At 54.9% G+C, this 11,021-nt stretch overlaps 1 protein-coding gene across 1 annotated transcript; it reads left to right on the top strand.

Annotated features, from left to right (window-relative positions):
• Positions 1-382: 382 nt before the first annotated feature.
• Positions 383-6,569, top strand: SNAI1 (snail family transcriptional repressor 1). Its single transcript, XM_061209033.1, has 3 exons — positions 383-524; positions 1,283-1,810; positions 5,586-6,569. The coding sequence occupies exons 1-3, from the start codon at positions 443-445 to the stop codon at positions 5,768-5,770; spliced, it is 795 nt and encodes a 264-aa protein (XP_061065016.1). The 5' UTR covers positions 383-442; the 3' UTR covers positions 5,771-6,569.
• The last annotated feature ends 4,452 nt before the right edge of the window (positions 6,570-11,021 follow it).

Genomic DNA, 11,021 nt, shown 5'->3' with positions numbered 1-11,021 from the left:
TCCAGACCCGCGGCGCACGGCGCCAGGGGGCGCCAGAGGCGGGCGACCGTGCCGCGTCGGGCTGGCTGGAGCTCGGGTCCCGAAGGGGGTCCCGCCTAGTCCGGGGTTCCCGGCGCCCCGCCCCCGGCAGCCCGCAGCCGGGCGATGAGTGCAGCCCCGAGGCCCAGCGCCCGAGCGGCCCCTCCCGGCTCCCAGCGCCACGCGGCGCGAGCCCCGCCAGACCCCGGCGCACCTGCTTGGGGCGTGGCCTCCAGCGAAGGCGCGCCTCGATTGGCGCGGAGGTGACAAAGGGGCGTGACCGTAGGCGGCCCCGCCCACCCGCGGCTGGCGTACTTAAGGGAGTTGGCGGCCAGTCTCCACGCACAGCGCAGCTGCACGGCCTCGCGGGTGGAGGGTCTTGGGATCCCAGCACGACCCGGCTACCCTCGGTGCTTCGGCCACCATGCCGCGCTCTTTCCTCGTCAGGAAGTCCGCCTGTTCCCGCCGGAGACCCAATTACAGCGAGCTCCACGACTCTTCTCCAGGTGAGTGGACGGGGTGCCGGACCCCAGGGAGTTTGGGGGAGGCAGGCGAAGGCTACATGGGGGGGCACTTGAGAGGCAGGGCACTTGGGGACAAAATCGAGGGGCCAAAGTCGGGGGGCCAAAGTCGAGTCAAAAGATAACAGTCTGGGTGTGAATAGGCCGGGGCAGGTGGATGCGGGAGATTGGGAGAGGGCTTTTAGAGGCCGGTGGTCTTGGGCTGAGGGGACTAATTAACCGCCGAGAAGCGGGGCGCCCCGAGAGCACAGAAGTGAGAGGAGGCGGCTTGTGTCTGGATAGACGCCGGCCAGGGGCTGGAAAGAGTCCGGAGTCCAGAGGATTTGGGGGAGGGGGTGGGAGAAGAGATGTGTATGGAAGGGGGACAGGGGTGGTGCCTCGGCAGCTGGGGAGATTAGGGGCCAGGGAGCTGGGGGTCTTGCCTCAGGCTGGGGACTTGGGCACCGCAGGAGGAAGGAGACCTGAGAATGACCTCCTTGAGTTGGAGCTGGGGAAGCGGGGGGGCGGGGGGGGGGTCCTTCCTGTAAGATCTGGAGGTTGAGATGGGAGAACCAGGTGACCTGGCTGAGGAGGGGGCTCTGCCAGGGCAGGAACCTGTCTGTCCTGGTCATGAATCTTTTTTATTCATCTACTAAGCATTGAGTGCCAGCCCCACTCAGCCCCTGGCCCACATCAGGCTAATGTTTGCTGACTGACTGAATGATCTAATCCCTGACCTTGCCCTTTTCCCTGTCTCCCCCCAGAGTTCACTTTTCAGCAGCCCTACGACCAGGCCCACCTGCTGGCAGCCATCCCGCCGCCTGAGGTCCTCAATCCCACGGCCTCACTGCCTACGCTCATCTGGGACTCTCTCCTGGCACCCCAAGCCCAGCCGATTGGCTGGGCCTCGCTTCTGCCCCAGGAGATCCCCAAGGCCGTTGAGCTGACCTCCCTGTCTGACGAGGACAGCGGGAAAGGCTCCCAGCCCCCCAGCCCACCCTCACCGGCTCCTTCGTCCTTCTCTTCCACCTCAGCCTCCTCCCTGGAGGCCGAGGGTTATGCTGCCTTCGCAGGCTTGGGCCAGTTGCCCAAGCAGCTGGCTGGGCTCTCCGTGGCCAAGGACCCCCAGTCTCGCAAGGCCTTCAACTGCAAATACTGCAACAAGGAGTACATCAGCCTGGGTGCCCTTAAGATGCACATCAGAAGCCACACGCTGCCTTGCGTCTGTAGCACCTGCGGGAAGGCCTTCTCCAGGCCCTGGCTGCTGCAGGGCCACGTCCGGACCCACACTGGTGAGTACCCCTGCAGGCTGGCTGCCCTTCTCACTGTCCCACTGCCTTTGCTACCAGCTCTTGTAAGATGGGTTTGCTGTTATTTTCAGATTGTGGAAACTGAGCCCCCCACCCCCCACCCCCGCCCAGTCTCCTGACTCCTAGCTCAAGAGTTCAGGGGCCTGGCTCTGAAAAGTTTGGCAGAAACATTCGTTCATTCATCAGCTAAGCAGATGGGCTAAGGAGATAACTTTTACAAGTCCCTCTGCAGGCTCAGTTCCTCAGCCAAATGGGTTGGAGCTGGGTATGGGAAAGGTGTAACCAACACCTTGCTGTTGGGGCCAGGTGTGAAGGGGCTCACCCTGCTCCACCTTCCCCCACCCGCCCCCCCCCGCAGCCAGACAGGATGTTGTCAGACTCCCCACCTGCCTCTGAATCCTGCTTTGGGATCTTCCCCAAACTTTGGGCTGCTGTTTCACCTCTCTTAGCCTCAGTACCCTCCTCTGTGAAATGAGCATAGAAACACCTTGTAGCGTTTTTGCTCTGGTTAAATGAAAGAAAGCATACAGAAATCACCTGGGACAGTGCTTGGTACATGATCAGTACACACAAAAATCATAGTTGGTATTCATTCTGTTTCCATGCTGTGTGTCTTTGAGCAAGTGATTTAACGCTCTGAGCCTCTCCGATTATAATACAATCATACAGGGTGGGTTATGATAGCATTTCATAGGGGGTTGTCTAGATTCAGTGGCTCCTTAACCGCTTTATAATATCATCATGGTTCTCAGATCTGCTCTCCCCACCCCGACTCACACTGCTGAATAGATAATCTTAATCCTATCATGCAGACCCGGGAACACCTTTGCTGGCAGAAAACACAATTATGTCTTGATGTTTCAAAAAATGCAATACTGAATGTGTAGAAAATTATGAAATGGAGCCTGTTCTAGTCTTTAGCTTTTTGGAAATGCAGAAAAAGTAGCCACTCCACCTTTTCAGAACATGAATGGTGGAGGCAACCCTGCTTGGGGCTGCTCTTTGGAGAGTGTCTGCTGAGGGAGAAGAGGGTTCAAGGGTCATGACTGTTGGTTTTGGGGGTCAGGTTGGCCAGGTTGGAGACTCAGTTCTGGCATTTCCTCATCCGGTGGCTGACCGCTGAGTGAGCCGTGAGGGTCAGTGAGGTGGTTTGCAGGCATTACTGGTGTCATCATTACTCCTACGGGGGGGGGGGGCGGGGGCAGGCATCCTCCACAGCTTGCAGACTGTGGCTACTACCCATGTCTCTTACTTAGTGCACAAACAGCCCTGATTTTAACATGGAAGGGTCCAACTGCCTGTCCTCTGTCCTGGGTGCCTGCCCAGCTGATGGGGTCTCTATTTGGGGGGAGTGGAAGCCCTCAGATGCTCCCCTGGGCCCCTCAGCTTCTTTCCCCTCCCACTCGGACATTATTTTAATGTAAAGGCATGGCTCAGACACAAAAAGCCTGTTGAAATGCACCAGTGCCATCCTCATCAACTCCCATTGTGTGCCTTAATGGTGCGCCCAGGAGGCGGGGCTGGGGGGTGGAGCAGGTGCACGGGGCAGCGGTGCCCAGCACCTGTTCCGGGCCGCAGCTGCTGGCCCGCAGTGTGTCAGGCCGCTTTAATCTAGGGAGTATCGCATGTACACTGCCCCCCTCGGCGGCCTTTGTCCCGCCGGTCTGGTGCCGATTTCACACTCCAGGAGCACCATAAAGACGTGGCTGGGCTGGGGAGGGGGAATCCGCGAGGGGTGGAGGTCTGCTGCCTCCTGCTGCACCCCTCACATCCCATCAAGCCTGCCCCTTTGTTCAGGTTTGTGTCTAATCATAAGAAACATAAAGATAACGTTCACTGAGCACTTGGCAGTGCGGGAGGCGGGGGAAGGCGTGGTGCTTAGGGCTTCCTTCACCTGTGTCAAGGCGGTAAATCCACCAACAGTCCTAAGAGAGAGGTGCCTTCATAAACCCCATCTTACAGGTGTGGAAACTGAGGCATAGAGAAGGAAGTCACTTTCCCAAGTCACAGCCCGTAGGCTGGAGCCAGGGCTCCTTCACCTCGGCCAAGGGGGTGAGGGGGCAGTGGGGATTACAGGACTCCTTCCCCTTTTCCAGACCTGCATAGTGTGGGCCCTGAGTTCACAAAGGAGTGTGTGAATGAGGAGGAACTTCCCTTGGACCTTGTAGACTGCAGTCATCAAACCCTTCCGGCCTGGTATGCAGAGGCAGCTCAATAAAGGCAGAGCAGGTTACTCAGGTGTCCCTTCCCCAATCCTCTGGCTAGGTCCCCGCTCTCTGCAGGTGGCCTGTTTCCTTGTATATCTGCCCCAGGAGACTGAGCCCATGAACGTGGTTCCACAGTGGGCCGCAGGCATCTGACTTCTGGACCCCGCCCTCCCTGCTCAGCGCAGCGCCCCAGGCACCCAGGAGGCTGCTGGAATTCATTCATTCCCAGCTCTCAATTCCAGCACTGGGATTTAACTAGAGGGCCTTGGCCTAGGGGCATTTAAGGCTGGGAATGGAAGGATAGGAGAATGTAGTTTCTTCTGGAAAAGACTATTCAGTATTACAGAATAGTGCCTGGCCTGTGGTAGGAGCCTGATTAGTATTTGTTTAGTGCGTTACCCTTCTGACTTTATTTGGGAAATGCTGCAGCCCCAGGAAAAAACAAAACCCAGCATTTGACGTTTCTGGAATGTGAGTTACAGTCTCTTGATTGGGGCAGGAATTATGAAAAGTTGGTGAATGGTGTTTTCTGGTGGTGATTGAGGAGTCAGGCTCTTCTGAGACCTTTATAAAAAAAGACTTATTGTTGTGCAAGCATTTATTGAGCTCTCACTGTGTACCCAGCCCCGAGTGCAAGACTCTTCTCAGTACAGCCTGGCCGGGCAGGTGAATGAGGGCCACAGGTGGGGTTTTTTAAAAAAAATAAATCATAAGGTAAAAGGTTTCTGTAGCCTCTTGGGGGTTCTGGGCCTTGGGCTGGAAGCTTGGAATGGATTCGGGGTCGGGGGGTGGGTGGGATCCTGCCCTCCTGGGACTCAGTCTGATTGGGGGACGGACAGACTTGAAACTACCCTGAGTGTGATCCGAGTTGATGGGGAAGCAGGATAAAGGAGTGACCTGCTGGGGGATGGGGGTGGGGTGGGGCTTTAAGGCTGACTCTTAAGCTTTGTCCCCAAGAGGAAGTAAATCCAGGGGTTAATAAGGAACACCCATTACAGCCCCCTTAACTGAGGGGCAGTCTGTATAGTGGTTAAAATCAAGGGCGCTGGAGTCGGGCTATTTGGTTCTTGCTGAGACGCTGCATATTCCCTGTGCCTCAGATTCACCATCTCTAAACTCAGGACAAAGGTGGGGTTAAATGAGATAGTGTAAAATGCTTCCACTATCCCTGGCACAAAGTGTTCAGCAAACACAGTTGCCATCACTGTCATCATTGTTGAGCACTTCCTGCTGGCAGGGCAGGAAAAGTACTTGACTCAACCTTCTCTCAGTTACCAGCCTCTGTGAGTGGGGGATGAACAGCTCCATTTTACAGATGAGCAAATGGAGGCTCAGAGAAGCCAGCTGACTTGCTCAGGGCCACACGGTGGGAAGCAGCAGCGCTCCCTGCCAAATCCAGGCCTTTGGACACTGTATGGCCTGGCTTTTCTGGGTCGCAGGAGTTCCTCAAGGTTGGGGTGAGCCGGGGGTAGGTGGGGATTTCAGTAGACATCAGCTGTTCTCCCAAGTGGCTGAGTCTCACTCAGCTCCTTCCTGTCTTCTCTCCCCAGGCGAAAAGCCCTTCTCCTGCCCCCACTGCAGCCGCGCCTTCGCTGACCGCTCCAACCTGCGGGCCCATCTCCAGACCCACTCGGATGTCAAAAAGTACCAGTGCAAGACGTGCTCCAGAACCTTCTCCCGAATGTCCCTGCTCCACAAGCACCAAGAGTCAGGCTGCTCAGGGGGGCCCCGCTGACTCTCAAGGCTCCTTGCGCCTCTCCGGGCCCTCCCCCCACCATGCAGTGGCCTCCCCCAACTCCAGAAGGAAGGACCCGGCATCCTTCTCGCTGCCGCAGAGTTCCCTCCTGAGCTCCGCCTTCTGGCTGTGTTGGCCCCCCAGGACTCTGAGGACCATTTCCCAGTCCTCTGCTCTGAGCGCCTCACCAGGCTCTGAGGGGGGCCTTTCTGTGGATGGCTGATGGGAGAGTGGCTTGCAGCAGAGACCCCCTCCTGGCAGCCGCTGCTCCAGAGTGTTCTGGAGTTGGCCTTTCTGCGTGGGTTTGTGTATCCAGAGCTGTTTGGATACAGCTGCTTTGAGCTCCAGGACAAAAGCCAGCAGACTGATGAGAAGCTCCCACCCCACTCAGGGGACCCCAGCCTCCCCTACAGGAACCCTCAGGCCACCCCCTCCAGAAGGTGCAACTAACTATGCAAACATCCACCCCCAGGTGCACTCGCGGGGGTGGTTCCTGACACAAGGACAGCGTCTAGACCCCAGGATGCCCCAGGGCCTGGGCAGCTATTTCAGCCTCCTGTTTGTCATGGTGGCACCTGTTTCACGGGCAATTTAACAACGTCTCCAAAGGGACTGTGAATAATTGCCTTCACTTGTCCGGGGCCCAAGTGGGGTGCTTCGACTCCACTGATGTGTCTCCCGGAACTATTTTCGGGGGCCCGACAGGTGGGCCCGGGAGGAAGATGTTTACATTTTTAAAGGTACACTGGTATTTATATTGCAAGCGACATTTTGTACTAAGGAAACGTTTTGTATAGTTATATGTACGGTTTATTGATATTCAATAAAGTGGTTAATTTATATATAAAAAAGTCTACTTGGTTTTATAGTGGAGTGGGTATTTTAAAGGGCCTTTAGGGAGGGAGGAGGGGGCAGGGATTCGTGGAGCTCAGATACTCCTGACACAGCCTTAAATCTTGGCCTCTTAAACATCACATGGCTTTGGACCTCTGGGTTTGTCAGGGACCTTGTTTGTGCAGATGGGTTTTCCTCGGAGCCTGGATGTCCTGTCCGATGCGGAGGTTGGGAAACACCTGTGGGCCATTGAGCAGTAGGGCTGTGTGTGCAGGTTTCTTAATGGTCTCTACACTGCGGCCCTTACTCCTCTCGTGCTCCCGTTTTGAAGCCGACCAGGCCCACAGGGCGAGAAGCCGGCTCCTGGGTCTTATCAGCTAGGCCTGCTGTGGGGCCTTCCCCAGCATTGCAGGTCTTTTGGGGAGGGAGCGGCGCTGCTCCCAGATGAGGGAGTGGAATGCAATGAGCAAGAAGGGGACAGAGGACGTCCTTCCTGTTTCCAAGGGCTCCAGGCCCCACTCCGGCCTCCCTGTCAGACCCACACCTCTGTCTGGCCTCTGGGTACCAAATGGCCTTTGATGCAAGGAAATTGGCTGGCTGGAGTCGGGAGGGTGAGAAGCCAGGCCAAAGGGTAGGGGTCATTCTGCTTCCTGCTCGAGGACAGGACAGGACGGGAAGACGGTCAGCTTGCGTCCCGGGCTGAGATAATTCACTCCCGGCAGGCTGTCATGGTGACCTCACCTCTGGGGCCCTCCTGGGGCCAGGAGAAAATGAGTGTCCTTTTTGAGCACAAAAGGTGCCGAAGGTGCCAGTTTCCTGCGGGGAGCTGAGCGGGCGTCCCAGAGCCCCAGAGTCAGGCCGGGGGTGGGGGAGCTTCGTGTTCCAAAGGAGAGATGATTCTTTCTTCTAAACAGGAAATGGTGACCCGCAGGCCGGGAGCAGCCCTTAATGACTTGCAGCTTTCCTCCCAAAAGAAAAAAAAAAAGTTCTCTAACAATCGCCAAATTGTAGCTGGCCTCCCTGAAGGGAAGTTAGGGAGTCGGTGGGGGGCTGGGGGTTTGAGCGTCAATTTGCTGAAGGCCTACTGTGTCCCACGTCCCTGGGTGTCATACATCCACCCGTAGTAGGTGCTGACATTGATGGTGAATGAATAATTGATTTCACACACTCCCAGAGGGATGGGCCTCATGGAAACTCCCAGCTGGCATTCAACGTGGGTGCACGAGGCTCTGATCATTCTGGGAGTCAGGTACCAGGCTCATGCCCTTGGCTCGCAAGGCCTTGGAGCAAGGCTCTCCGCCTCTTGGACCCCCAGTTGCTGCCTCTAAAATAGGGTGATGACAGCGCCTTCCTCCCCGGAGACTGTAAAGTGATGTCCATCCAATCGGTTTTGATGAGCCCCGTGTGTGCCAGGCCCTGTTCTAGACCCCGGGGTTACAGCCCTGAACAGAGAGACAGTCCCTGCACTCAGGGAACTAATGTTTTAGCAGGGGAGACAGAAAACAAACAAGTGATTAAATAAGCCGCTTTCCTACAGTGACGTGCCAAGATGGAATTAAAGAGAGCGCCTACTAGAGAGCGATGGGGTAGGGCACCCTCCGACAAGGCGGGAGAGCTGCAGCCCAGCGCCCATTCCAGCGGAGACCTGGAGGAGAAGAGAGCTCCTGCCTCGCGAGGGAGCAGCAAGTGCAAAGGCTCCGGGGCTGGAATAAGCTTGCCACGATGCCGAGAAACACCAGGGTGGCAGAGAGGCTGGGGGGACCAGATGGGATTGATGAGCTGGTCCAGATCCTGCAGCACTTGTGCAGGTGGCAAGGAGGAGTTGGATTTTGTTGAGCCCAGAGGGCAGCCACGGGGACATTTTAAGCAGGGGAGCCATGAGGCCTGCTTTACTTTTACACTGATTTCCCCCATCCTGGTGGAGAATGGAGTTAGCCAAGTCAGAGCTGGGAGCCAGTGAAAGGCCCAAGGCAGAGGGATGACTGCTGGCCTGGCCCAGAGGGGTGGAGGCCTCGGGGGATGGTTGGATTGAAGAATCTGTGGCAGCTGCGCCTCCAGCCCTGTGCCAGGCACACCTGAGCACTGGTGGGTGCGAGTTACTAGGGATTATTTAAAGGAGATGTTGGACCCGGTAGCGGGGGTGGGGATAAAAAGAAGGATGGTTCCTGTGTTCTGATGTGGACAAGCCCCCACTCAGCCACATTTAGCTAAGTGAAAAAAATAACATGCAGACCATGCTCCCTTTTGTGGGAAGAAGGGTGGAATTGAGCATGTTATTCATTCTTGTTTGTATTTGCATACAGAAACTCTGGAAGGATTTACAATAAAACAATCAAAGCCATCTCTAGGCGGGTGCAGGGGTAGAATGGGGTGGATGGAGGAGGGCAGGAGAGAGCAGGGAGCCAGGCTTTTTAGATTTCTTTAAAACTTTTGATTTTGCAATAGTTTCAACCTGACAGAAAAGTTGCAAGAAAAGTACAATAAACTGGAATCTTTCGATTAGCATTTTATCAAATGCAAGTCTGCATTTTCTCTCTCTGTATACGCACATACACATACCCACTTTTTTTTTTTTTTCTGAACCATTTGAGAGTAAGTTGTAGGCATGATGCCCCTTTACCACGAAGTATTTCAGCGGGTATTTCTTAAGGATAAGAACGTTCTTTCATATGACCACAGTTCAATGATCAAAATCGGGAAATTTAGCGTTGGTGCAATGCTATTATCCAATCCACAGTCATAATCAAGTTTCCCCAACTGCCCCAGTGATGCCCTCCGTAGCACTTTAGGGGGTGGGGAGAGATCCAGATCCCACATTACATTTACTTGTCCTCTTTAGTCTCTCTTATTCTGGAACAGCTCCTTCCTTGGTCTTTTGTGAGTCTGACTTTTTTTTTTTTTAATAAATTTATTTATTTATTTTTGGCTGCATTGGGTCTTCATTGCTGTGCGCAGGCTTTCGCTAGTTGTGGCGAGCGGGGGCTACTCTTCATTGCAGTGTGTGGGCTTCTCATTGCGGTGGCTTCTCTTGTTGCGGAGATCAGGCTCTGGGGCCTGCGGGCTTCAGTAGTTGTGGCATGCGGGCTCAGTAGCTGTGGCTCGCGGGTTCAGTAGTTGTGGTGCACGGGCTTAGTTGCTCCACGGCATGTGGGATCCTCCCAGACCAGGGCTCGAACTTGTGTCCCCTGCATTGGCAGGCGGATTCTTAACCACTGTGCCACCAGGGAAGCCCCTGTGACTCTGATATTTTTGAAGAGTTCAGGCCAGGTATTTTATAGAACGTCCCCCAGTTTGGATTTTCCCAATGCTTCCTCATGATGAGATCTGAGCTGTGCACTTTTGGCAGAACCACAGCGGTGGGGCTGCATCCTTCTCAGTGCAACGTATCATGGGGCACATGACGTCAGTGTGTCCCATTCCTGGTGACGTCAACTTTGACCACTCGGTTAAGGTGGTGTCTGCCAGGTTTCGCCTGGATAAAGTCCCTCTTTTTCCCCTTTTGTACTTAATCCGTATCTTATGGGGAGACCTTCCAGGGCCACGTGAATATCACGTTACTCCTCAAACTTCCACCCACGAGGTTTAGCCCTCGCTGGTGTTTTCTGCCTAAATCAATTATTATTATGGCGGTTGCCAAATGGTGATTTTTCTAGCTCCATCATTCCTTCTATTTTTACTGGTTTGCTTTCTACCGTAGGGAAGAACTACCCTCCTCTGTCTGGGCAGCAGCTCGGAGCTGTGGGTTGGGAACGACTGGGTGGGGAGGAGCAGGGTCTGGCCAGGCCCTTAGATCCTCCCCTGGGTTTTTCTTTAAAACGAGTCCAGGAAATAAACTGGCTGTAAAGCTGGTCTCCGTGCAAGTGTCCAGGCAGGCAGGTCTGGGGCCAGGGCCACCTCTGGGCACATCTGGGCCCCATTAGTGATCCGGTGGCTTACTCATGGATGTCCCTTGAGCTGGGATTGGTGGGGGGGGTACGCTGGCGAGCAGGGATCTGGGTCCTCCTTGCTCTTTTTTGCTTTCAAATTGTCAATTTCACAAATGTTAGGGAAATTTATTCTTTCATTAAAAAAGAAAAAATGAAAAGATTAGATGTGAGGCTCAAGTGATATGTGATCAACACACCCCATCCTGATGCCTTTACTGTCTCCAGCGTGCCACTGTGAAGGGCTTAGTTTATATCTTCTAGATTAAAACAATAAATATTTACATGCACATATGGCTCCAATCTCACTCACAGGAAAAGCCAAAGTCCTCACCTTGGCCCACAGAGGCCTGCACGATCCGGCCCCATCACCTCTGCCTCATCCCCTCCCCTACCCCCCTCACTTCCTCCAGTCACGAGGGGTCCTCTGCCACCTCAGGGCCTTTGCACTTGCTGTTCCTCTGCCAGGAAGACTCAGCCCCCAGAGAAGCTCA

The sequence above is a fragment of the Eubalaena glacialis genome, chromosome 13 (assembly GCF_028564815.1).
Source record: "Eubalaena glacialis isolate mEubGla1 chromosome 13, mEubGla1.1.hap2.+ XY, whole genome shotgun sequence".
NCBI classification, from domain to species: Eukaryota; Metazoa; Chordata; class Mammalia; order Artiodactyla; family Balaenidae; genus Eubalaena; species Eubalaena glacialis.
The sequence above is the reverse complement of the archived record's forward strand: the minus strand, read 5'-3'. Positions and strand labels throughout refer to the sequence as shown.

What these genes read in the sequence shown, in the direction of transcription:
- SNAI1 (XM_061209033.1), top strand. Translation starts at nt 443, where the DNA reads ATGCCGCGCTCTTTCCTCGTCAGGAAGTCCGCCTGTTCCCGCCGGAGA. An exon ending in GCTCCACGACTCTTCTCCAG is followed by an intron (nt 525 to 1,282) that starts GTGAGTGGACGG and finishes GTCTCCCCCCAG; the next exon opens with AGTTCACTTTTCAGCAGCCC. An exon ending in CCACGTCCGGACCCACACTG is followed by an intron (nt 1,811 to 5,585) that starts GTGAGTACCCCT and finishes TTCTCTCCCCAG; the next exon opens with GCGAAAAGCCCTTCTCCTGC.